Source organism: Oryzias melastigma, linkage group LG7, assembly GCF_002922805.2.
Source record: "Oryzias melastigma strain HK-1 linkage group LG7, ASM292280v2, whole genome shotgun sequence".
In the NCBI taxonomy this organism is placed as follows: domain Eukaryota; kingdom Metazoa; phylum Chordata; class Actinopteri; order Beloniformes; family Adrianichthyidae; genus Oryzias; species Oryzias melastigma.
In genome coordinates, this window is record NC_050518.1 from 30,906,417 (window position 1) to 30,933,100 (window position 26,684).

The window sequence follows — 26,684 nt, forward strand, 5'->3', positions numbered from 1 at the left end:
GAGACTTCAGCATCTTCAGGCTCCAAGCTGCAGAGGAAGATATGAGGAAATCTTGGTGATTTTATTATGGAGGAGCTGCATGATTCCGTATGACACTTAACTTATAATGAGCTGTGAAGCTGTTGGATCTCTCCTGCCGCCCTCCGTGTTGCGCTCGGACAGACACACAAAGAGGCGCATTGATTTAGAAAAAGTGTTTCCAAAACAGTTCTGCGAAAAATGTCTGTTTCGATACGCCCCAAATACCACCTACTGTAAGCGCTAATTTTTTTTTTTTTTAAAATGCGAGTTTTTTCAAAATTGTTGTGTTTCCATTAGAATTTATTATCAAAATTCCAATTTGCAAAATTTCAGAGTTAATGGAAACACTGTCAACTACTGTTCTGACAAGCTCATAACCGCGTCCAAGAGCGCAAGTATGCGGGGATGTGTGGATGGAATTATTTTTAAAACGATCATGTGTGGACGCAACACTTTTTGTAAAACGGAGGTCAGCAGATATGCGTTTGTAGAAATACGTGTGTACATGGCCTGAGACTACCAAGGTCCAACCCCCAAACTAAAATAACAAAACCCAGCGATGAAAGACTGCTGAGGACAAAATGGGGAGAAAAGAACAAAAGATAAAAACTAAAAGTATTTTTTTTTTCAGTGAGAATTACTTAAATATCATTTATTAATTTAGCTTAGTTAAATGTATAAATGCATGTCTGAGGTTCACATAGATGATAAACTATGTAGGTTTTTACATCCTGTTGACCTGAAGACGTCTTGTTTGTTCAACTCTACCTCCAGAATGAACAGATTTTAAATGCAAAGGAAAACTTTGGTAAAAAGGTTAGGTGCATTAAAATCACATTATCTTGTGCTGCACAACATTGGTTACTAGCTGTCCAGAGCTGCACATAGATGAACCTGTTTTTACAGAGCAGCTTTTATTTTGAAAATGACCGCAAATCCAGATTTCTTAAAGGCTAAAGTAAAACTCTCTGGCTCCTTCAGGGTTTTAATCAATAGAAAACGAGCCCAAAATGCTCTTTTATTGTTAAAGGTTGCTGACCCCTGTCCTAAACAGTAACGACCTTTACCTGATGAGGAACCCTATCCGTTGAATGTCCATAGAAAAATAGAACAGGATGGTCGGGGTAGAGCTACCCGTTTTTTGGCTAGAAAGTGAAGACAAAATTAGAAAGCACCAATATAGCACTAAGCTAGTGCTTCTGTTTTTCCTCTTTACGGCGGTATTTTTCTTAGGCGCCCGCAATCTTCTTTCAAACAACATTAAATTCCTGTTCTACTCGATGTACAGAAAGTAAAGCAAGAAAAAGACGAGCTGCTGGATGACCTCTGTTGTTGTTGCTTTTCTACTCGTCGCTTTACAATGACACAATGACATGCTAGCGGTCTTCACCACGCAATGCGCCGTGAAAACAAACCACTCGGTGGAAGCGAGGCTGAACTGAGTGGAAACGCTCACCAGAATTTATTGTACCATACCACTCCTTACCGGACCGCACAGTGGAAACAAGGCTTCACTTTTCGCATGATTTCAATAAATCTGGAAATGTTCCTGAAATGTTCATCTGGTGTTTCACAACAAAATGGACCCATTAGTCGTCACCATTCTGCCTGTGGTGGAAGAAACGCCGATTTGATGGCTGACTCTAATAAACCCCGGAACCGGCTGGCACATTTCTGGAATAAACGCTGGGGCTTCTATTGGAAGAAATACAGTAGTAGCGTCTTCCTGCAGTTATTCTTGTCTGTATGAATGATTGTTAGAACAGCAGAAAGACGCAGTTCCAGCTGAAAAACATAGCAAAGCTACAGCTGTGAGCGTACCTCACATGAACACTCCTGGGACACAAACTTGGTCAGAGCCAGCTTCTCCATGGTGGCGTCTGTCAGAACACAGGGATAAGGAGGCTCCCGGCATCCTTGCACCATAGCGGACTGAAGAACAGCCAGGAACCATCTGGAACCAGGAGCAGAACAGAGGAACTGATCTAGAGTCGCGTTAGACTACTCATTTCCAGTAAACGGATCCCAGAGTTTAAAGCCTTAAAGCCAGCTATAAAAGTTTGAGTTAAACACTGGAGCAGAGGGTGAACACACTCACACGGTCAGAGAGGAATCTGCCGTGTCCAACAGGAACTTCCTTCGTCTGTTGGTGCAGACCAGCGTCACCGCCTGCTGATCCAGACCCACCTGAGCAAACAGGAAATGGCAGCGACGGTTGTAAACAAAACGAAGACGCGATGATGTGAGAAGATCTTCTGTGGTCTATGAAAACTGAGAGAAAGCTTTTAACCAGAGACTGTTTCCACTCAATTAATAATTCAGTTCAAACCAAGAAGTCATGTGTTAGATCTGTAGATTCTTCATTCGTTTATGATCTCGTCAAGTTTACGGTCTTTTAATGCCACAAAAATCTCAATGACAAAACATGACAACTGGAAGACAAAATAATACATTTGAACATATTTAATACATGATAGAAAAAGTGTTCTAAAACCAAATCAAAACTGTAAGCAAGAGTCATTACAGAAACGTAGTCCAGCTCGTTGTAGGAGACGGCGTCTTCCACGGTGTACGGCTTCTCTGCTGCACCTGGAGGGACAGGTGGGGTGTCAGGGTTGTTTTTTCTTCCATTCTTTATTTTCCAGAAGGCGTCATGTTTTTAGCAGTTACATTTTTAGAACAAATTACATACATGATCCACTCTCTTTTATTTTCTTTTTCCTTGACAGGGAATGTTAAAGATTAAAATTAAAAAGTGCACATTAAAGAAGTCTATTAATTAATTACTGTTATGGGCAGTATTGAAGAAAAAGAAAAGTAAACAAATTAATTTGAATTTATTTCAGCAAAGTCTGGCCTTAAAGGCTTAATATGCTCAACCCATTTGGTCCATAGTTTAATAAACAGACTTTCTGAGACGAATGGAAAAAGTGATTGCTTCCATAAAGTATTTATCATTTACAATATTTACCCAGTCTATGGCATTTTTAGCAGCTAGTGTGATCGTTGTAAATAGATATTTATTTATTTGTTGGTGTGGGTTGTCAAAGTGGTTGAAAAAGAGAGTAGAAGATTTAAATGGTACCTTTACCGTAAGTATTTTGAACACTTTTTTGTGGATATAAGCCCTGAATGGTTGAATTTGGGGTTTTTTTGTGTTCTTAACATGTTCCTGTGGCATTTTTCTGATGACTGAAGACAGATAGAAATGTCGTTTTAATCTTAATTTTTTTTTTTAGTATTTCTTGATCCAAACTTTTGTGAATCGGGAGCTGATAAAAAAAGTTTAAAAAAGATCGCATTTGTGATGTAGAAAATATGCTGGGCGGGGCCACAGTCTCCCTGCTCCGCCCCATTCTGATGAATCTACTTGCAGACAAAAACTCCATGAACTTCTTTGTTTTCCTGGTCTGAGCTGGAATCTGGATCAGAACTGTACAGCTGGATGGTTTGATATTGCTCAACATTTTTGTTCAGCTGTAATTTTGGGGTTGGGGGTGTGAGGAGCAGTAAACTAGCAAGAGTTTGCAAACACAGGAATGATGGGAAATAAGAGCAGGTTTATTCCTCACCAACAGCCCCGGCCTCAACTCTTTCTAATAAACTTCTGCTGTTCTGCAGAAACTATGTCCTAGGAAACGACTCAGGTTTTGGATTTTAGAAAAAAAATGATGAAAAATTTTAAATAAAAAAAAAATAGAAAAAAATGTATTGCATGAAACGGCATCATCATAATGAAAAGACGGCTGGGAACACTTTGAAAACAGATCAGAAGATGATCGGAGTGGAACTTTGGCGTAACCAGAGAATCTCATGAAAGGCATCTGAGCTGCTCACCTTTTCTCAGCATGTAGATGTAAGAGTCTGTGAGCAGCAGGTAGAGCGGCTGCAGGTCCCCCTCCATGTGACCCGTACTCATCCTCACCATCTGTAGCACAGCAAAGAACCTCACTGACTCTACAGGGAAACCCTCATGATTGTTCTTATTGGAAGCTGACAAATTCAATCTGAGGGAAAAAAAATCCAGCAGCAGAACCAAGTAAACATGAAAAAACACAGGCTTCGGTTTGCTCGTCACCTTGAACAGCTGCTCCTCGTTTTCTCGGAACACGTGGATCATCAGGAGAAGCAGGTGGTTGTTGTCCACTCTGAAACATGAAGCTGAAACTCAAACAGAAGCAGAAACAGCAGAAGGCTTCGCTGCGTTTGAGCTTCTCACCTGAACTCTGCAGGATGAGATCCTTCAGATGGACGTCGCTGCGGCTCTCTGCTTCCTGCTTCCTCCGGCGCCGTCATGGTGGTGTTCTCTGCTCCATCGGCGCTCTCCTCCTTCATTTGGTGTCCTCCTGATGCTTCTGCCTCTCCTTCATCCTCAGAGCCAACTGATGGAGTTTCTGGCTGGCTAAGCCCTGCAGAGTCATGGTGGCCACCACTCGAGTCAGCAGAGTCTGGACCGTTGGGGGTAAAGCAGTATGTGTCTGGAGACGTGGGAAAGGCATGCTGGGAGCTGGAGTTCTGGGCCGGGACAGACGGGTCCGGTGGCTTTCCCTCTGAACCCTCTCGAAAGGGCAGCTGTGCGGGAGGCTCAGGTGCTTCATCACAAACTTCCTCCTCTTTTACTCCTCCTGGGTTCTCCCAGGAACCACTGAGCCGATCCATGACGTCCCTGAGTGGCTGGCCAACACTCTCCATGGAGGTGTCCGCCATTTTGGGGAGCCGTAGGAGATCCCCCTGGCCTTCATCTTCATCAACCACCTGGGATCCACCTCTGCTCCTGCTCGGCTCTCCTTCACTGTCCAGCTGGACTAAAGTGCTGTTGATGGACCCCCCCTCCTCTGGCGTGGTGCCGTTGTGGTCCAGTTCCACGCGCTCAGAGGAACCAGAGTTACAGATGCTGCCGTAGGAATCCGTGGAGCCTTTTTCTCGTCGTTTCTTAGCTGGTTTCCTTCGTTTGGCCATCCTGGAGCAAAGCAGACATCAGCTGTGGTTCCTTCAGAACCTGCACGTCGGAGGACGTCTATCTGTACCTGATGACCTCCAGCTGGACGCCGCCGGTCCCATCCTCTGCGCCACTGATGTTGCGGCTCTCAGCCACGTGGACTGGTGTGACGTTGGCCGAGGGATTGGTGTCGGAGTCCTCGTTGAAGGGGTTGTGTCGGGAGGTGGGGCTGCGTGGAGAAAGGTGCGGTGCCGACTTCCCCTTTGCAGAGCCAGAAAGCAGGACCATCTCGCTGATGACGGTCTGGGGGTCAGAGCCGCTCGACTGAGGGCAGCTAGCCTGATCGGTCAGGTCCCCCTCTGCCGTGAAGAGCCAGAAACTGACGGGTCAATGCAGAAGAGCAAGCGTCCGCTCATAAGGAGTCATGGGAATGCTCTGTTTTTGGAAGGGTCTTCACATTCTGTTTGTCAGCAGATGTCATCTGGAGCCGTTTTTTATTCCTGGCTGAACATCTGTGACCCGATCAAAGACAGTGCATTCCCCACACAGCCCTGACAGTGTTACAGGTTCTCTGACAGCAGCAAACAAGAACCATCGACACATCACACAGAAACACAGGCGAAGCCTCTTTGCTGAGGCACCGGCTGAGGCTGAGCGGCGCTGCAGGACCCAACCAGACCAGACGAATGCTTTCAACCAAGGGCCCCCACCCCCTGGGCCGCGGACTGGTACCAGGCCACCATCCAAAAAATGTATTTTTGCTAGTCTGAGCTTGAAGGAACTAAATTAAATCTGGTGAACAAATGGAGCTTAAAGCAGCTGCAGATATTTGACAGAAGATCAACTTTACCCTCAAAGGTTAAAAGAAACTGAAGGCAAAAAAAACAAACAAAAAAACACTCCAGCCTCACACAGGCCGGTCTGTGAAAAGACTGTCCGACATTAAACCAATCTGTGGCCTAAATAAAGATGGGAGCCGCTGGTTTACCCTCCTAAAACTGAACATGTCCCTCTGAAGGTACAGTGTAGGTCAATGTTTTAATGGTTGATAAATTCCAAAGTCTGTCGTCTTATGGAAAATCATCAGATAGAGTATCTATTCAGTTCTGAGTCTGGATTATAATTAGGGATGCACCGAATACTGCAAAAAAACAACATTCGGCTTCGGTAGGAATGAGGCTGAATAAATGTGCATGACTCAATAGCCCCTCCCGCTTGCCATACACCATCAACATGCATCTGCGATCTAGCGCCTTCCTTAAACTGTCGCCTGTGTGGAAATATTTTAAAGTGCCGTCTTTTTCATCACTGTCGAGCACAAAGCGAAGGGAATACGAAGAAGGTAATGGAATCCATGGCTTAAAAAAAAAACAACCAAGTAGATTACAGCTGTAAAAACAAACAGTATAATTTATTTAATGCATTAAAAAATGTTCAAGAAAACTATGAAAGTGAACAAATGGTGATGTACAGAGAAAGTGATTGATTTATTATCTTCTGTATTTCTTTTTTAGAGTTTTATAATAATGGACTGAACCTACAATGTTGAGTCCATTGGCTGCTCTGTGCTCAAGCATAGATAGTGAGGCTGTTTAGTGCTGCATCCAATGTCTTCAGAATGAGATTTCTTTTGCACTTTATTTGGAGTTTGTCAAAGACAAAGTTGTTAGTGTTTGTAAAACTATTTTAAGATATCTCAGGTGTCATGCTTTGCTTCTTTTTATTTTGAAGCTGAATTATTGTTGTCTTGTAGAAGTGTATGAGATTACATGCACACACTTAATTATAATAATCTGTTAGAATCAATGTTTTCTTTGAAGGCTTAGCCTTATGAAATGCACTTACTGGAAATGCTTGAAGGATAAAATGTAAAATAAAGATGTTTTCTTTGAAAATACTGTGTAAAATGTATAGGCTATTATTAATTACTTGATTTGAATCGATTTAGGTTTAATAGATCGATAATGGATTAATAAAAAATATAAATCAATTTAGCACATAAAGCTTAAGTTCACTAGCTTGATGCTAACGTTTAATAGAATTTCCCATTGGACGGCTAATGCTAACTCTTGGTCGACCTAAACATACATTGCTGAGTAAATTAACATCTTTATAAACTCACAGACATTAAATTTCTAATTTTTTTAAATATTTTTTAAAGTAAACATTTGTGGCCTAAAACATCGTTTTCCCCCACATACAGTTTTCTTCTTCTGGAATTAAGTGTACTTCTATAGCACGATCACCACCTAGTGGCTAAACTGAAGCGTCCTCCAGGAGAAGCAGAACAATGTTTCCAATGTTAATGATCTGAACATTTTAGTTAGAACTTCTCCTTTAGAGAATCCATGTAACACTGGATGATATTAACAATCTCATTATTTCACTGATACATTTACAGTATGTGAACTGGATCAGATTCATTTAAATATAAAACATTTAGTAGATTATTAATGTATTTCTAAACAAATGTGTTTAAAAGTGTAAACTCAGAATTGAATTGAATTCTAGAGTGAAGAGAATCGGAATCAAATCGATTCAGGCTATTGTGAATCGAATCGAATCGTTTCTGGAAATTACAACCGAAACCCAGCCCTAACTGCAACATTTAAAAAATATTGAAAAACTTCACATCCTCATTGATATTCGGTCCCTATTCGTCTAAGCGTTTTAATTATTATTTGGCTTTGGCCAAAATGTTCACTTCAGTGCACCCCCAATTCTAGTCCTTCACGCTGCAGCTGGGTGGCTCTCAGGCGGTGCCGCATAGCGAAGCACCAACAACAGAAACGACACAGAAGAGGAGCAGCAGCTTCAAGCAGATCCCCCACACAGAAAGAGGAGCAGCACAAACCCAAGATGGAGATGGCTTCTGCGTGGAGAGGTTTCTACAGAAACAGACTGCAGCAGAGCTCCTCACATCCTCTGGATCTGAAGCTCATCAAAGCTCTGAGAAGCAGCTGATGAAGCCAACATGAGACTAGAAGCTGACTGTGTCAACAACAGCTGACGTTTAGGTCTCAGATCCCGCTTGCTCTTCATGTTTAGTGTTAAATGTTGAAGAAGAAGTGAGTTTCCAGCTCTACATTACCCATCATGCATTTAGCACAGACTGCTCAATCAATGGTCATGCTAAAGAGGAGAAAGGACAGGGAGGAGTGATCATTGTCCCACCTTCCCAGTCTGCACTTGGCAATGACTGCAACACGGGGAAGATGTCACCAAAATCATAATCTAAAAAAGGAGGGATGACATTCAGCATTAGACAGATGACAGATGGAGAGATGAAGTCACACAAACACTGAAATAACATGAAATATGAAGCTTGAACAACAGAAAAGGGAACTAAGATGGGGAAGTGGTTCTGGGCTCCATGGGCAGCGATGAGGAAAGCGCCCCCCCCGGGCTGCAGTTACCCCAACCACAACGCTCTGCAATCAACAGATCTTCTCTTTGGAAAGTGCTGAGGTTGTGGGGGGGGCTGCTCCAGCGGCCTCCCGCCTCCTGCCCGGCGTCGGTCCCTACGCCTGCAGCCCCTTACAGCAGCTCTGTTTCTGCTTCAACCGTCTCCTTCATCGGCTTTTCTTGCCAGGGAAAGCAGGAACGCTGAAAGAAGGTCCTACCTTCACTGGATGGAGCGATGGCGCTGTCATCCCACTCCAGGTTGGTTGAGGTGAGAGACGTGAAGGAATGCAGGGACAGGCTGTCTGAACTGGGCAGCCGTTCCTCAAAGTCCAGCAGGTTCTGGGGTTTGTAGTACTCGGGCATGTAGGGGGCCACGTCCAGATAGGGAACGTCCTGAGGCGGCAGAAGACCAAAGGGGGGGTCATGAACATGCTGCTACCGTTTGGATAAAGTATGTTTATTGACGCTGAACGGACCAGGTCCAGATCGAAGCGAATGAACTCCAGACCCGAGACCAGCGTGACAAACAGGGTGAGGTGGTCGTGACTGCAAACCAAGGCGTTCCTGTCGGGACAGAACACGGGTCAACCTCAAACGTCTGTCACTTTCACCAAAACCTCAATTATTCTTCCTCACTTGAAATAATACTTCTGCAGCAGTCCTTGGTTCTCCTGGAAGAGGCGCAGGTAGCTCTCCAGAGAGCTCTCGCTCAGAGCCAGATACAGCCAGGCCCGGCCTGCAGAGAAGGCTCAGCTGTCAACCAGAACCAGAACCATTCATGTGTGGGGTGCTGCAAGGAGGCTTTACTTCGACCCAGGTTGGTTGCGATGTGACTGAGCTCATCGATTTGCCGGACAGCTTCTCTCCTGGTGAAGTGCAGGACCAGAACCCAGTATCCCGATGAGATGTCCTGCAGCCTGAAGCCGTGAGGAAGAAAACATCATTTCACACGGATGGAGAAAGTTTAGAGGAACAGGTGCTGGTCAGGACAACACTGGCTCCAGAGCTGCACACAGCGCTCGGCTTCCTGGCGCCACGTCTCTTACCCATAGAGCAGAGCGTGGTCGAGGTGTTCACACAGACGCTGAAGAACACGGTCGTGGTTCCGGATAGCCGGAGTTTCGTCCTCACAGGCGGCAAAATAACTCTGTAACTGCAGAGACATCAAACTGTTATGTTGTTCTGGAGCAGGGATCAAAGCTCGCAGCCGCATTTATCCGATTGACCCTGGACACTCTGAACGCCAAAATGCTTCCAAACGGTCTCTTTAAGTGAAGTCAGGTCAGCCATGTTTGTGTGCTGTTCTAAAATGTCAGAGTGAAAAGGCTTCATGTTTTGTCACGCTTTTTACTTTTACTTTAAATCATCTACATTTATTATTATTGATTATTTAAAATTCATAAAATGATTAAGAATCATTTATGGATCATGATCAATGCATCTAAAAATAGATTATTTTTCCCACCATCACTACTTAAGATACAACAATCATCTCCATTCTGTCATCGCTGCAATGCAGATGTGGTTTACAAACGTTCTCGCTCAGAATCACAGATGGAAGAATCTGGAACGTTGTTTCAACAGTGTTCATGGAACACTGTCCCATCAGAAAGAGACTGGGAATCTCTGTCTCCGAGACGCACTTCCACAGGAACATCTCACATGAAGGCGGGACATGCAGACGCAGAAGAAACCTCTGCAGCTATTCAGACATGTTCAGTGAAATGAGAGTTTATTAACATAGAAAGTGGATTGTTTGTGCTGGGAAGGAAACTCAGGAGAAGATGACTGAACTCCAGTTTGTCGATTGTTGCGTTTTTTTCATAAAGACAGGAGCGCAAATACAAGTTGTTTTTTTTTCAGGGTTTAAAAACAGAAATTTTATGTTTATTTCTTAACATGTTCATTCATTTCACAAACTCTGTTTACATGCAGAATTTGATCCTGTTTTTCTGAAGGGTTTTTAGCTCCTGCAGTAATCCAAATGCTCTGTGTTGACCAGCTGTGTGCTACCAGCTCTGCAGGAAAACTCTGCTGAGAAAAACAGCACATGGGAGCATTCGTCTGCTTCAGTTCAGTGGCATCAAATTTAAATAACTAGAATTTTAAATTAGAACTTTAAGGAGGTTTAAAGATAACAACCTCCAATGTAAAGGTGACCAAAAAGTTTTGAGCCAAGATGGATGATATTTCTCTTCAAACTTTGTTTTTCCAAACTAGCAGACAGCGGATCAGGCAGAAGATAAAAACTATGACACAGACTGCATCAGCTAAACATGATGTCTTCCCTCCCTATATTGCAGTGTTGTTCGTGTGGTAAACAAACCAAACCCTGTTCTATAACTAATGACACTAAAATCACTTTACACAGTATATATAGTGTTGACGTAGGATGAATTCGATCCTCCATCTGAAGTTTCTGTTTTCTGCTTTGAACTTCTTCCCTGCAGGAAACAGATCTACAGCTAGACCTGCAACAGCTTCAGCTGTCCTCGTCTGAGATTTGAACCCTAATCTGAGCCGCTTTCTGTCTGGAATGTTTGGCTGAAGGTGTGAAGCTGGCTGAATCTGGACTGTGCAGAACATTCCGAGGTGGACCTGAACAGGTTTGAGACTTCCTGCAAAACTAGGGAAATGCTGCACAGAATGTTAGAACTTCAGTTTCTGCTTAAAGTTGAATCCGGGATTAATAGAAGCTAAACCGGGTCCAGGTTTCTGCTTCTTAAACAGGAGTTTGAAAGCTGAAGACAGATCCTTGGAGTGAGGAGAGCGGTAGAAACTGAGATGTTCTGCACGTGCGCAGAAACTGCACGCACGCGCTTTGGTGGAAACAGTTATTGATTTCTACGGAGGACTTCCGGTCAGTTTCCGCAGCGTCTGGAAACGGGCGCAGTGCCACCAGAACTTCAAACGTGTCCATTGACATGATGCGGTTCCGTCAGAACCCAACCCCGGACCAGGCCCACCGGGACCGTGACCCGCTAACGTCCTCGAGACCTGAGATTGGGTTCCTCCACGGTGACCGGGTCATGCTAACGGTCAGACACCCGCATGTCTTCACCGGACCGGGGGGGTCTTACCTTCTTGACGGACAGGGAGATGTTCTCCAGAATGCGGTCCTTGACTTTCAGCGGCTCCATGCTGCTCCGCGCGCGGGCGGTGGTCAGCTGACTGCTGCTAACGCTCACGCGGCTGACATGAGCTAGCTTGACGCTCCACGCTACGCGCGGCTATTGGGAGTCCTAAACAACTGTCTGCGTGCCGATGGTCATCTACGTCACAACAGCTCCAAGTCGCTATAGCTGCTTTTTACCCGGAACCGGTTCTCCTAAACGGACCTGTGATGTAAACACCGCCGGGCTCGTTTCGGAGTTTATGTCCCTCCTCGGTTCCGGTACTCCGATGAAGCAGCGGCTGCTCATTGGTTACCTTTCAGGGTGAACAGGTGACCCGTCAACGGGCTACATCTGCCGCACCAAGTTACGTCATCAGAACCAGCCGTTTGCCACGCCCTTATTGGGACGTGACGTAAGAGACGAGGATCTGTCAGAAGCCAATGAGGAGTCATGAGATGGTCAACAACTATGCAACACGGAAAAACGAAACTATTAATTGATACAAAGTATTTAGGTTTTCTGTGGCTACTTCTTATAAATTATCCATTTTATTATCAGGATTTTGTTATTTTTATCACAAATCCAAGGCCAGTTTTTAAGATTGTTTCTCCAGTTAAAGACCCACAACAATGAAAATTGTGTTTTTAACATAATGTTGTAGTGTTTTCTGATGGAGGACATTTAGATAGAAAATTAAGATTAAAAATAGAAAATTAAGAAAACTGAGATTAAAAATAGCATTTTAAAAATGTCTTTATTTGAATCAATAAAAGGAGCAGATGAAAAATAATTCAGTTTAAAAAAGGTTGTATTTGTAATGTAGAAAATACGCTGGGTGGGGCCACAGCTTCCTTGCTCCGCCCCATTCTGATGCATCCACATGCAGATTAATGGATCCATGAACGTTAGTTTTCCTCGTCTCAGCTGGAATCTGGATCTAAACTGTGCAGCTGGATAAGCTCTGATATTACTTGCCATTTTTGTTGCACTGCTAATGTTCAGATATGAGGGGCTGTAAGCTAGCGGGAGAGAGCGTGACCAAAGGGATAATGGGAAATAAGTGCTGGCTTACACTGCGTCAGCAGCCCCGCCCACAACTCAAAGTTGAATTTCTAATGAACTCCTGCCACTCTGCAGAAACTATGTCTTAGAAAACGACACAGGTTTATGGATTTTGGCTAAAAACGTCATCATCATAATAAAAAGATGACTGAACACTTTGAAAACATATCAGAAGATGGTCAAAGTGGAACTTTACCCCGCTTTCTTGCCAGTTTCCACACAAACCGGTTTGCTTATCAGACAACAGGATGCAGTCGTTGAAGCTCTACCCTCAAAAACGGGATAAGCTGGTGGATGATTTTAGTTTATCCTTTAGCACAATAACTCTATACCAACTGGTTTAGAAACCGTCACTTGGCCTCTCTGTGTGCACGTGGTCACTGCACATCTGCAGGGACAGGAGACCGGCAGGATGGAGCATCACACCTCAGCAGCGTGACACCTCAGGGTTGTGTTCTCAGCCCTCTTCTCGGCCGTTTACATGCTACGCCGTCAGAGCCTATAGGGTGCAGAATCAGAATCCTGGAACTGTGGCATCGCCATGACAATGAGGACTTCCTTGCATCATAAGCAGAAGAACTCAATAGACTACAGGAAATTCAAACTGAACCTCTTGAACTTCCATGAACAGGAAGCTGAGAGTGGACTGTTTCGGGGAGTGGACAGCTGATCTCATCTCAAAACATACTACTTCCTGAGGATGCTAGTGCAGGTTCTCCTTCAGAAACTGCTGCACAGGTTCTGTCAAGCCTCTGCAAACACTCCTGCTGCTTCACTGTGTGGTTTAGCTGAAGAGCAGAGGCTGATGAGAATGAGATGACCATCCCTGTCAGAGCAGATCCCCAACATGAACAGGCTCCTCTTTCCCCCTGGAAGGAGGTTCAGGACACTTAAGTTCCAGATCCACAGAACCCACAACTGTTTTATTCACTGAAATCTGCAGCATAACCCTCACTGCTTTTTGACAATTCATTAATCGGCTGGTTCATGCATTCCCCTAAGATCTCCAACATTATCTAAGAAAATAAAAGCGCAGAGTTTAGAGTGGAATGTCAACGTTTTATTTAGCAGACCCCAGATTTCTATGGAAACTAATCTTTATCAAAACAAACGTTTTCAGTGCCCGACATTTCTGCTCTTTTCAAATGGAATTTATCTGATGAAAAAAAAACACATTTCTAACTTTTGAATAAACATTTGGCTAATTGTGACATAGCTTAAAAAAAGTAGATAAAGTCAGTAAACCCCCCTTTCCCCAGAGATTCCAAATGAGTGCCAGATAAATAAAAAAATCAAGTCCAAGTCCCTGTTCCACAGACATTCACTTTGAACTCTTCACACAAGTTCTTTTGCTCCGCGGTTCCTCTGAACTAGTCCGTCTTCTCCTTCTCCTTCATGTGCAGGAAAACCACGCTGAAGACGAAGAGTCCGGCCATCATGGAGAAGGCACTGGCGTAGTACGGGAAGGCCGAGGGGATGAAGCGCTCGTACTGAGTGTGCTGTAGGGGGCGCACTGACACCTGTGGAGCAGAACTCAAGTCAACCTCACAGAGCATGGAAGCATTAAAAACATTTAACATCAGTGACTGCCTGAGTGTAGCAGATGACAGTAATCATCTGGTTTCAGACACACTGAGTGAAGGAACTCACCTGGGTGGAGGAGTACAGGTGGGTGTATCCCAGCCGGTTGTAATCCACTTTGAACTGAAAGACTCCGTAGACGTCGGGCAGCTTGAACTGGACGCTGTATTTACCTCCTGCTCAAAGGCACAATGGTTGGATGTAGTTCCACATGTGGGAAAAGCTTTCAGCTCATGTGACCAACAAACCGTTTCTCTGGAGGAAAGTTCTGACGAACGGATCGATCCTCACAAACTCCAGCTGGATGTCGTCGCCGTCAAAAGGGACCCAGCGGCCCTCAGACAGCATTTCAATGACGATGCTGTACTCCTGCCAGGAAACACCCAGAGTGATCAGACCCTACAGAGACGAGATCTGGGGGGCTAACGGATGATTGAGCTCACCACAAGGTCTGTAATGGTGTACGCGGTGGGGGGCGTGGTCTCTCCAACGCGATGGTGGCTCACAGCTCCCACTCGGAGGACCCCCGCCTCTTTGAACACCCAACGGGAAAGAGCCACAGCCAACTCCATGTTCCCCGTCTGCTCGTGCCTGCAGGGGGTTAACACACAGACCAACATGAAATCATAGTCATGTGATTTATTGTTACTTAAGGATTCCCGACTCTGTGTTGGAAAGATATTAAATCTGACCAGTAGCTGAACCAGATATTGATAATTCATATAAAGTAAATGGTTAGGTAGAAGCATGCGGGATTATACAAGTTTGCTTCCCCCTGCTCCTTTTGAAGCAATCTATAATTTGATGTCTAGTTTATGTCTGACATGTCTTTGTACGGATGTAAACCTTTGTTGATTGTATTGCACATGCATCATTCTTGCTTTGATTGCTTGAAATAAACCATTTCAAATCAAAAATCTCTGGGTGTGAACAGGACGCTGAGAGTCCATCATCATAAACTGCTGTGAGTAATGAGGAGAACCAGCTTTTCAGGTGGATCAAGACCAGAGCTCAGCACCTGGGAGAACCCGGCATGGCTTTCTGCACCGCGGAGTTGAAGAAGGCGTCACTGAAGAAGTCCAGGGAGCCGCTGAAAACCACCCGGGCGTTGTTCCGGGCCTGAAGGCCGGCGATCAGCAGCGTGTTCTTGCCCACGGCGTGGGGGTACTGGAACAGAAGTCACACGTTTATTCCTTCTGAAGCTCAACCAACAAAGAACATGTATTTAAGGGTTCGGGTACAGCCACAGCTTTTCAGAATAAAAGTCCACAGAATAAACAGTATTTTCAAAGCTGAAAGGTTTTCTGTCAGGATGGCCGCCGGCATCAACCATCATTATACTGTATGTGTTCAGTTTGAGTCTGAAACTGTGGAAGATGTCCTGTGTGGTACCGGTACCAAAGACACCTCCGCCGTCTGACTTCCAGGACTACAGACCGGTGACGCTGACCTCTCATCTGCCTATCAGCCAGGCATTGGTGCTGAAGATGCCATCATCTTCCTCCTGAACAGAGCTCTGTCTCACCTGGACAACACTGTAAGAGTCGTGATCTTTGACTTCTCCAATGCTTTCAACACCATCCAACCACCACTTCTGAGGGATAAGCTGCTGCAATGGGCATGGACCAACATCTGTGCGCATGGATTCTATACCACCTTTCAGTGTTAGCAGTATGTGAGGGCTGACCGCTGTGAGTCTGACATAGTCGTCTGGAACACGGAGCCCCACAGGAACAGTTCTGGCTCAGTTTTTGTTCACGGTCTACATTGCAGACTTCCCATTCAATTCAGGATCCCGTCATCTGCAGAAGTTCTCGGATGACTCAACCATTGTCGGCTTGATCCAGCATGACAATGACAGAGTACAAAGATCTCATGCAGAACTTCTTGGACTGGTGCCAGCAGAACCACCTCCAGATTAACGCAAAAAACACAAGAAGCTGATGGTGGCACTCGCACTCTGCACTACCGGCGGTGAACATCCAGGGAAGGGACATTGAGAGAGTGGACTCAAACCAGTACCTCAGTAATAAACTGGACTGGTCCCACAACACCAATGCACTGTACAAAAAAGGGCAGAGCAAACTCTTTCTGTTGAGGAGACTGAGGTCTTTTGGAGTCCAGGGACCACTCCTAAAGTCCTTTTATAACTCGTTAAACAGTCTGTTTTAAACTTGGGTTTTAAAATGGACAGGAATTTTAAACTGGACTCCCACATCAGCTCAGTGGTAAAGAGCAGCTTCTTCCAGCTGAGGCGGTTGACTAAGGTGAAGCCATTTTTATCCCAACAGCACTTTGAGACAGTGATCCATGCCTTCATTACATCCCGGCTGGATTACTGCAACTCGCTATATTTCGGGATCAGCCAGTCGTCCCTCTCACGTCTGCAGCTGGTCCAAAATGCTGCTGCTCGTGTCCTGGTTGGAGCACGGAAGAGGGACCACATCACACCAGTTCTGGCTTCCCTTCACTGGCTGCCTGTCCATTTTAGAGTTCACTTTAAGATTCTTTTATTTGTTTTTAAATCTTTGAGTGGTCTCGCCCCGCTTTACCTTGATGAGCTCCTCTCTCCCTACACTCCAGCCCGGTGCCTCAGGTCAGCTGATCAGCTTCACCTGGAGGTACCGAGGTCCAAAAGGAAATGCAGAGGGGAACGAGCCTTTTCTGTCTGTGCTCCAAAGCTCTGGAACGCTTTGCCACTAAATATTAGACAAGCCACTTCCCTGTCCATTTTTAAAACTAGACTGAAGACTCATTTTTATACCCAGGCTTTTATTCACGTGCGAGATGTTGCTCTGATTTTACTTTTAAATTTTATTGTATGTTTTTTACCTTCTGTGTTTTCTTTTATCATGTTCTTACCTCTTATTATGTTGTTTTTATCTTTATTCACTTATTTTATTAAATTTGTTTTATTACGATTTTTAGTTTTTAATGTTCAGCGCTTTGTTTCAATTTTAAAATTGTGTTAAAGCGCTTTATAAATAAAGATGATGATGATGAGGATGAACTCTGTGGTGACATCAGCCATCTTTTATGGAGTGGTCTGCTGATGTAGTAGCATCTCCACAGCAGACAGGAAGAAGCTGGTGAGGAAGGGCAGCTCTGTTCTGGGGCTGCCGCTGGACTCAGTACGAGAGGTGGGAGAAAGAACGATAGCCAAGCTATCATCCTTGATGAGGAAAACACCCACCCCCTATGAGACACGGCGTTAGTTCTAAGCAGCTCCTCCATCCACAGACTGATACACCCCGGGTGAATAAAGGAGCAGCTCTGCTCGTCATTCCTACCGGCTGCGGTGAGACTACAACCAAAGCTGCTCCCAGTCCTCTTTATGGAAATTTGCCAACTTCAGTCACTTAAATATGTTGTGCATTTATATATTACATTTTTTATTTATTGCATTTTTATTTTAACCACTAGTGCAATTTCCCCCTTTTTTGATTTTTTTCTTGCACTGCAAGGTTTTGTAAAAATGTGACACATTTAATCTCTTTTTACCTGTACATACTAATCGATTCTTATTCCAGTATCTGTGATGCTGCAACATTGGAAAGTCCCCACTGTGGGACCAATAAAGGATTATCTTACCTTGTTTTATCAATACCAAACATTCGTCGCATAAAACCATTTCTAAGAGACTGAATGGACTTAATAGTCGAGGCTTTTCTTTGAAAGAAAGTTTTGAATTCAGTAAACTTCAGGGCGAGCAATGCTTCCTGAATTTGTGAACAAAGTCAGAATCTAATTCAGTTTAGAATTCCATCTACATTCATGTTTCCATGAAAACTAGTTTTATATGTTTCTTTGTTTAGAAAAGTAAAACAAGTAAAATAAAAGACAAAAAACAATGTGTAATGATGCTGGATTTCATACAAAAGATCAGTTGAATTCACTGACTGGTATCTAAACCTAAATGAAGAGTTCTAATAAGACACTCCTCTATCAGATCTGTGAAACTCAAGCCACCTCCCCCCTCCAACAGGGATCTAACCTGGGAGATGGCTCTGTCAGGGAAGTAGGAGTAGGAAGTGGAAGAGCCAGTGAGGATGTCAAGGACCAGTGGGTTGTCTGGGTCAGCCACCATGCTGGACAGAAAATGAATTATCAAGTTTTAGGAAAACTTCAGTCACAAAACAGCTTTTAACAGAGCAAACCCTCTGCTTACCCCACACCCTTAAATAAGACGGGTTTATCTGTAGGCTTCCCGACAATGGTGGGGGCCTTCAGCATGTTCTGAGGGTCAGCCACGATCAGGGTGTGCTGCAGACAGAGATGACAGACGAATGAGGAGGAGCAGTCTGGGCTGTGAAGTAAGGTCTACAGCTCTGCAGACCTCTCCAGGATCCGACACGTCGTAGTTGTGATGGTCGATGACAGCCGTCCTCTCCTCATCAAACTCGATGCCACACTCGCTGCCCAGCTCCCGCAGAGGGTCACCTAAGAACGGCAAAAGAGGATGCAATGTCATCAGTTCACTATGGCGCCGGGTTCAACCCAGAGACCCACTGAGCCAAGAGATCTATGTAATCCAGTGATCAACTGAACCCAGAGATCATGTAATCCAGTGATCCACTGAACCCAGAGATCCATATAATCCAGTGATCCACTGAACCCAGAGATCCATATAATCCAGAGATCCACTGACCGATGTCTGAACTGGCAGCCACTAGAACATTGCCACCCCCATCGATGAAAGATGTGATGGTCTCCACGTTGATGCTTCCACCAAAATCTGTGGGGAAATGAGCGTTAGAGCAGAAGTCGTGGGTTTAATGGTGACGTCATTAGCAGAGGACCCTCACCTTCCACTGATGGAGAGAACAGGATCAGGTGATCGTACAGGAACTGCCCGTATTTGATCAGAGACAGGGAGGGGTCGTCCGCGGTCTTAAAGGTCAGGTCAAAGCCTCGATCTGGAACGAAAACAGGCGCAGCCGTTAGCGCGTGCACGCTGTGCTGCAGGTCTAGAACGCACGCGGCTACGCTACAGTTAGCATCCTAGCTATACAGGGACAGAAATGCTGAAAGCTGAACATAAACGAGCAGATAAACCGATACCGAGAGGCAACGTGTGAGGACGAACCGGCCAGACTGCGAAAGAAGACCGAATGAGTGTCTCTGATGTTCAGGTTGTCCAGTAGCACCAGCGTTTTCCCGTCAGCCTCAGCGCGCGGCAGCATGGACGCCAACCACAACAGCAGGGCGAGCTTAGGGCTGACGGAACCGAAGCGCCTCTCCGCCATCGTGCGGATCCGTTTCGGGGTTAACATAGAACCGGGCCGGGTCTGTGTGACTGCTGTCAGCGCCGCCATCTTGGTGCAAAAGGCGACGTCAGCGTTAGCTGCAAAGAATAACCTTTGATCCGGAGAGCCAGCCAATCCCAAAGTGGAACGCGTCTCTGCTGCTCCGCCAATCAGAGAGAAGCTTTTCCAGCGTGACGGTTCCAGTTCTGTAGCGCCATCACTTAGGCATGTCTAATGTTCAGAAATAAAGTACAACAAACTGAACAGATGATATACAACAAATATGTTAAAATGTAACCACACCAACAGTAAAACATGAACAAAAGGGCAGAAATTAACATAGAAAGAGGTAAGATAGAAAGAGTGAAGGCAAGTTTATTTGTGGCACATTTCATGTTCAAAGACAATTCAAAGTGCTTTACTTAAAACATCAATAGAAACAATCAAAAGAAAATTAAAAGAGTAATTATTAAAATATTTTTTTAAAAGAACTGAATACAAATAAGGTCAGATAAACAATGTGGATGTAAACATTTGAATCCAAACTAATCAAATACCGTGGGGTGCTTGTCTGTAAATCTGCAAAGTACATTTTTAACATCAATACATTTTGTTTATTTTGCATGTGTTAGGAAAAAATAACAGGTCTCATTTTTTCAAATGCATATTTTCACCCTCTAAATTAATTTATTTATAAATGTTACTTTCATTAACAAAATAATGTATCCACGAGGGGGCCCAAGCCAGGGTCTCATTGTGCCGGTCCCAAGCCCGGATAAATACAGAGGGTTGTGTCAGGAAGGGCATCCGACGTAAAATCTTGCCAAATCAAATATGCGAATCAGACCTACGAAATCCATACCGGATCGGTCGAGGCCCGGGTTAACAACGACCGCCATCGGTGCTGTTCACCGACAGGGTGCCGGTGGAAATTGGACTACTGTTGGTGGAAGAAGGAGAGGAGGAAGGCGGGTTCGTAGGGAGAGAGAGAAGAGGAAAGTCACTAGTGTTGGACTGAGAGTTGGGACTTTGAATGTTGGAACTATGACAGGAAAGGGTAGAGAGTTAGTGGACATGATGCAGAGGAGAAAGGTAGACATACTGTGTGTCCAGGAGACCAGGTGGAAAGGTAGCAAGGCTAGAAGTTTAGGAGCAGGGTTCAAGTTGTTCTATCATGGTGGAGATGGGAAGAGAAATGGAGTAGGAGTTATCCTAAAGGAGGAGTTTGTTAGGAGTGTTGTGGAGGTAAAAAGAGTGTCAGATAGAGTGATGAGTCTGAAGATAGAAATGGAGGGTGTCATGTTCAATGTTGTTAGTGGGTATGCCCCACAGGTAGGATGTGAGCTGGAAGAGAAGGAGAAGTTCTGGTTGGATCTTGATGAAGTGATGATGAGCATCCCTGGAAATGAGAGAGTTGTCATTGGTGCAGATTTCAATGGTCATGTTGGTGCAGGAAACCGAGGTGATGACGAGGTGATGGGCAGGTTTGGTATCCAGGAGAGGAATGTAGAAGGACAGATGGTGGTTGATTTTGCAAAAAAGATGGAAATGGCGATAGTGAATACATTCTTTGAGAAGAGACAGGAACATAGAGTGACCTATAAGAGCGGAGGTAGAAGCACACAGATAGACTACATCTTGTGTAGACGGTGTAATCTGAAGGAGATCAGTGACTGTAAAGTAGTGGTTGGTGAGAGTGTTTCCAGACAGCACAGGATGGTGGTGTGTAGAATGACTCTGGTGGTGAAGAAGATGAAGAAAGAGAGGGCAAAGGCAGAGAAGAGGACAAACTGGTGGAAGCTGAAAAAAGAAGATTGTTGCATGACTTTTAAGAAACAGTTGAAACAGGCTCTGGGTGGTCAGGAGGTACTCCCAGATGATTGGATAACTACAGCTAATGTGATCAGGGAGACAGGTAGGAGTGTACTTGGTGTGTCATCAGGAAAGAGAGTTGATAAGGAGACTTGGTGGTGGAATGAGGAGGTGCAGGAGTGTATACGGAGTAAGAGACTAGCTAAGAAGAAGTGGGACACTGAGAGGACTGAGGAGAGTAGACAGGAGTACAGGGAGATGCAGCGTAAGGTGAAAGTAGAGGTGTCAAAGGCCAAACAAAGAGCTTATGATGACTTGTACGCTAGGTTGGGTAGTAAGGAGGGAGAGACTGACCTGTACAGACTAGCAAGGCAGAGAGATCGAGATGGGAAGGACATGCAGCAGGTTAGGGTGATCAAGGATAGGAATGGTAATGTGGTGACAGGTGTCAGTGGTGTAATGGAAAGATGGAAAGAATACTTTGAAGAGTTGATGAATGAAGAGAATGAGAGAGAACAAAGAGTAGAAGAGGTGACGGTTGTGGAGCAGGAAGTAAGAAAGATTAGTAAAGGTGAAGTGAGAGGGGCTTTGAAGAGGATGAAGAGTGGAAAGGCTCTTGGTCCTGATGATATACCTGTGGAGGTATGGAAGTGTCTAGGAGAGATGGCAGTGGAGTTTTTGACCGGGTTGTTCAACAGGATCTTAGGTGGTGAGAAGATGCCTGAGGAATGGAGGAGAAGTGTGATGGTGCCCATTTTTAAGAATAAGGGAGATGTGCAGAGTTGTGGTAACTACAGAGGAATAAAGCTGATGAGCCATACAATGAAGGTGTGGGAAAGAGTAGTGGAAGCCAGACTAAGAGCAGAAGTGAACATTTGTGAGCAGCAGTATGGTTTCATGCCAAGAAAGAGCACTACAGATGCAACATTTGCTTTGAGGATGTTGATAGAGAAGTACAGAGAAGGTCAGAGAGAGCTCCACTGTGTCTTTGTAGATCTGGAGAAAGCTTATGACAGAGTGCCCAGAGAGGAACTATGGTATTGTATGAGGAAGTCTGGAGTGACAGAGAAGTATGTCCGAGCAGTGCAGGACATGTATGAGGGCTGTAAGACAGTGGTGAGGTGTGCTGTAGGGGTGACAGAGGAGTTCAAGGTGGAGGTGGGATTACATCAGGGATCAGCTCTGAGCCCCTTCCTGTTTGCAATGGTGATGGACAGACTGACGGATGAGGTTAGACAGGAATCACCATGGACTATGATGTTTGCAGATGATATTGTGATTTGTAGTGAGAGCAGGGAACAGGTGGAGGTGGAGTTAGAGAGGTGGAGGTTTGCCCTGGAAAGGAGAGGAATGAAGGTTAGCCGCAGTAAGACAGAGTACATGTGTGTGAATGAGAGGAACCAGAGTGGAAGAGTGAGGTTACAGGGAGAAGAGATAAAGAAGGTGGAGGAGTTTAAGTATTTAGGGTCAACAGTACAGAGTAATGGAGAGTGTGGAAAAGAAGTGAAGAGGAGAGTGCAAGCAGGTTGGAATGGGTGGAGAAAAGTGTCAGGTGTGATGTGTGACAGAAGAGTTTCAGCACAAATGAAAGGAAAGGTGTACAAGACTGTGGTGAGACCAGCCATGTTGTTTGGACTAGAAACAGTGGGACTGAAGAAAAGACAGGAAGCAGAGCTGGAGGTAGCAGAGATGAAGATGCTGAGGTTCTCTTTGGGAGTGACCAGGATGGATAGGATCAGGAATGAATACATCAGAGGGACAGCACATGTTAGAGGTTTTGGAGATAAAGTCAGAGAGGCCAGACTGAGATGGTTTGGACATGTTCAGAGGAGAGACAGTGAATATATTGGTAGAAGGATGCTGAGTCTAGAGCTGCCAGGAAAGAGGTCTAGAGGAAGACCAAAGAGGAGGTTTATGGATGCAGTGAATGAAGACATGAAGGTGGCTGGTGTTAGAGTGGAGGATGCTGAAGACAGGCTTAGATGGAGGAAACTGATTCGCTGTGGCGACCCCTGAAGGGAAAAGCCCAAAGGAATAGAAGAAGACTTTCATTAAGTAAATATTTAGTTAGCAAGCTAAATATTGAATTCTAAGCTACAATTTGTATTTTAGATGTATATATTTAGCTTACAATCTAAATTTTTGATTGTATGAAATTAAACATTTAGTTTGCAAATTAAATATTTAGATCTGACCTAAGTATTTGTTTTCCAAACTAAGTATTTAAGTTTTGCAACTAAATATTTAGTTTGGAGCTAAATATTTCTCTTCTTTCTCTCTTAATAAATGTTTAGTAAAATATTTTGTTTTTGTTGAAAACGAAATATTTGGTTTGGACCTAAATATTTAGTTTTTAACTAAATGTTTAGTTTGTTTTTACTTATAATACTTAGTTAATAATGAAATAATCAGATCCAAGCTAAATATTTAGTTTTTACTAAATACTTTTTTTTCAACTAAATATTTAGGTCTTAGTAAAATATGTAGATCCAAGCTAAATATTTAGCAACAAAGCTTAAATGTTTCATTTGGGAAATAAATATTTAGGTCAGATCTAAATAATTAATTAGCAAACTAAGTATTTCATTTAATAAATTAAATGCTTTTAAAATAAATATTTATCATATAATTCAATATTTAGTTTAAAATTAAATATTTATCTTGCTAACTAAATATTTAGTTAATAAATCCAATATTTGTAAATACATTAATTTTTTTCTCCTAAACATGCTAAATAACCAAAAATATTGATGTTATAGTTTTACTTCACCGATTTGTAAACTGCACCCCATGCTGAGCCTTGAGTTTGATTTGATGCACATTAACATTTCTTCACACTCAGCTCTGCTCTGCAGTATCGTCATGTTAACAACCCGCTCTGAGGAAAGTTGAGTAAGCTGATTCCTGATACCTGATACCTGGGGGCTACAGGCTAGCGCCATGAATGACATGGGTGTGTGAATGGGACTGTGAGTAAAGCACTTTGGGCATCAACGCTGGTGGAAAAACTCTATTTACACATGCTGTTTGCTATGCTCTTTTGTACATATAGATATAAAATGACTCTTTTTCATTCATTTGGTTCTTATTAGTAGCTTTCAAAGTCATTATCAGCACCTCAAATGACAAAGTTTCATCCTGCCTTAATGAGAGAAACACACAAAGGAAACCAGAAAATCCATGTATTTGAATCACAAACACCCCCCCCCCCCCATACACACACACACACATATTATTTATATTATTTTTTTGTTTGTTTTGTTTTCTCTACCCTAAACAGCAGTTAACTACACGCCCCACAGTTCCTTGGGGCTTAGCCACAGCTCTGCTCAGACTGCGCATGCGTGCGAGGGTTGTTGTCATCAGTGGTTATGGAGATGAGACGGGACACCGAGCCGTTCTCTTTACCGTCACTTTCCCGGTGCGAATTCCCGTAAAAAGCCACGTGTAGCTCGTGGTTTGTCCAATCAGAAGACAGGAGCGGTTGGACGTCTCCTGCTGGTTTGACCGGGTGGCCCGTTCTTCCTGTCAGCTGTCAGGCGGTACCGAGCCGAATGTCACCGGTCCGGAGAGGCTTTGGGTTCCGGTGGTTTTAAATACACTTTAATTCACTTCCTGACGACTCAGGTATGTCCAGAAATTCAGTTTTAACTCAGATTTTTGTTTCTAGAACAGAAAATTATCATTCAAAATTTAAAGTCAAGAGAAAAATTAAAATAAAAAGTATATTTTTTCTAGTGAGAAAATAAATTCTGGAAAAAAAAGGTTCTCCATAATAAATATTAAAAACACCAATGTATTTTGGAGAATAAAATGGAATTAATTAACAATAATAACTGAGGGCCTATTTATGTAGTTATAGTCATTTTAGGTTCAATGACGCAGCCTGTTTTTAATCTAAGAGTTATTCACAGAAATCCATCTGAGAAGTCAGAAAACAACTCTTCATTTTAAACCTCAGAATTTCTATTTAAATTAATCTGAAGTTCTTTGTTAATATCTCATTTTAAAATAAAGCTAATTTTATTTCCTTTGATTGTATTTGATCACATAAAAGCAACTAAAATTATTTTTTTTAACATAAAATCAAATTTTTATTTTTTAAAATACAGATTAATTTGAAAGTTGAGGATATATTTAATCAGTGACTTGGAAATTGTTTCATAATCACTAAAAAAATTCCAAAGAAGCATAGAATTACTTTGTTCTATTTCCACACCAACACTTAATTTACCATATATATATATATATATATATATGTATAAATCATATAGAAGTTTAAATGACAAAAATATATTTTTTTTGTTTTGAAAGGCGTTTTTCTGATCTTTTTTTCCTGCAGTTTGGAGTTCTTCCAGGCTCTGGATTTTAGTTTTCATCTCAATTTCCGTTTTTGGAACAGACAGAGGATGCTGGAGGCGTGCACACGCCCACATCACCTCAACATAAAAATAATGAATTCAAATGTTTAATTACAAAGTCATGTTTTTATCTGTAAGTTAATCGTTGATTTTTTTTCCCCCTTTCATGCCTAAATTTTGTCCTGATCATCCAAAGCTGTGCGACTGATTGTCAGCTGTTCCTGGTCTTGGTTCTGATCTCTGAGCTCAGTTGGATGCTTCATGACCTACTGTTATTCTGAAATGTCTTTATTGATTTAAAAAGGTTTGGATCTGTACACCATCATCTTGGTTGCACCAGTCTTCATTTCGGTGAGATTTTCTTTAGAAAAATGTTCTTTTTCTCCTGGAGTTCCATCAGAGGAATGCAGAAGAAGATAAAGTTCTCTGTGATCAGCTCCTCCAGTCATGAAGATCATTTCAGCGCCAAAGAGCTGCTGGTTCATGCACCCACAGTCAGGGGCTGGAGGTCCAGCAGGTACTACTCTCTGCCCGGTGGAAGGAAAACAAAGACCATGATATAGTTGGGTCCATTTATGTTTGCTTTTTGTTGATATCAAGTCAGAGTGGCTCCCATGTTTGGCAGGTTGAGCTCCTTTCCTCAGCACGTCACCATCCAGCTGGAGCAGAGGAGCCGGATCCGGAAACTGCAGCTGCTGGCCCACCAGTTTCTGATCCCTACCAAGGTCGAGTTTCATGTTGGAGACATCCTGCCGTACAGCGGTTCTTCAGAGCTGCAGCTGCGGAGGCTCGGGTGAGAGAGCAGGATGGTGTCTAACGGGCTGCCCCATGTAGATCTGGCAGATGTTTGGTGATAGAGCCTCACAGGTGCAATTATTCCCAAACTGTAAGACCTCTACACACAGACAGGAAAACAGAAGAAGATCAGGGAAGCAGCTCATTCTTAGGATTCTCGATGAGCTGCTTGACGCCTGCAGTTTCTCACTTCCTGCTGCAGTGATCTGGACAGAAACTCAAAGTTCAGAGAATAAAAAGCTTATTTTGACCCATATGCAGCATCTGATCAAAACCAATTCAATTCAATTCAATTCAATTTTATTTATATAGCCCAATATCACAAATTCAATTTGCCTCATTGGGC

At 43.6% G+C, this 26,684-nt stretch overlaps 3 protein-coding genes across 6 annotated transcripts in view; 1 reads left to right on the forward strand and 2 right to left on the reverse strand.

Moving 5' to 3' along the window:
- The window catches only part of plekhm2 (pleckstrin homology domain containing, family M (with RUN domain) member 2), a 20,109-nt gene extending 8,252 nt beyond the window's left edge, over positions 1 to 11,857 (reverse strand). For 3 of the 4 annotated variants that reach the window (XM_024280616.2, XM_024280605.2, XM_024280623.2), the window contains exons 1-14: positions 11,446 to 11,857; positions 9,412 to 9,518; positions 9,173 to 9,282; positions 9,002 to 9,101; positions 8,842 to 8,929; positions 8,584 to 8,758; positions 8,135 to 8,194; positions 5,049 to 5,319; positions 4,241 to 4,981; positions 4,100 to 4,169; positions 3,859 to 3,949; positions 2,546 to 2,610; positions 2,120 to 2,208; positions 1,843 to 1,975 (exon numbers count right to left, since the gene is read on the reverse strand). In XM_024280616.2, the coding sequence (XP_024136384.1) occupies positions 1,843 to 1,975; positions 2,120 to 2,208; positions 2,546 to 2,610; positions 3,859 to 3,949; positions 4,100 to 4,169; positions 4,241 to 4,981; positions 5,049 to 5,319; positions 8,135 to 8,194; positions 8,584 to 8,758; positions 8,842 to 8,929; positions 9,002 to 9,101; positions 9,173 to 9,282; positions 9,412 to 9,518; positions 11,446 to 11,505 (2,160 nt within the window). In that variant the 5' untranslated portion in view covers positions 11,506 to 11,857. The remainder of the gene's footprint in view (positions 1 to 1,842; positions 1,976 to 2,119; positions 2,209 to 2,545; positions 2,611 to 3,858; positions 3,950 to 4,099; positions 4,170 to 4,240; positions 4,982 to 5,048; positions 5,320 to 8,134; positions 8,195 to 8,583; positions 8,759 to 8,841; positions 8,930 to 9,001; positions 9,102 to 9,172; positions 9,283 to 9,411; positions 9,519 to 11,445) is intronic. The other variant, XM_024280610.2, reaches the window with a different exon arrangement.
- Positions 11,858 to 13,581: 1,724 nt separating this feature from the next.
- On the reverse strand, positions 13,582 to 19,473 carry ddost (dolichyl-diphosphooligosaccharide--protein glycosyltransferase subunit (non-catalytic)). The gene is made up of 11 exons (XM_024280633.2): positions 19,211 to 19,473; positions 18,930 to 19,040; positions 18,773 to 18,859; positions 18,461 to 18,564; positions 18,293 to 18,387; positions 18,119 to 18,212; positions 15,143 to 15,291; positions 14,568 to 14,715; positions 14,373 to 14,493; positions 14,194 to 14,300; positions 13,582 to 14,063 (listed from the first exon to the last, which is right to left on the reverse strand). Exons 1-11 carry the CDS (start codon positions 19,437 to 19,439, stop codon positions 13,914 to 13,916), a joined length of 1,395 nt encoding a protein of 464 aa, XP_024136401.1. The 5' UTR covers positions 19,440 to 19,473; the 3' UTR covers positions 13,582 to 13,913.
- Positions 19,474 to 25,900: 6,427 nt separating this feature from the next.
- The window catches only part of LOC112150788 (centrosomal protein of 104 kDa-like), a 15,254-nt gene continuing 14,470 nt past the window's right edge, over positions 25,901 to 26,684 (forward strand). The window contains exons 1-2 of the mRNA XM_036212641.1: positions 25,901 to 26,060; positions 26,169 to 26,336. Coding sequence (XP_036068534.1) covers positions 25,915 to 26,060; positions 26,169 to 26,336 — 314 coding nt within the window. The 5' untranslated portion in view covers positions 25,901 to 25,914. The remainder of the gene's footprint in view (positions 26,061 to 26,168; positions 26,337 to 26,684) is intronic.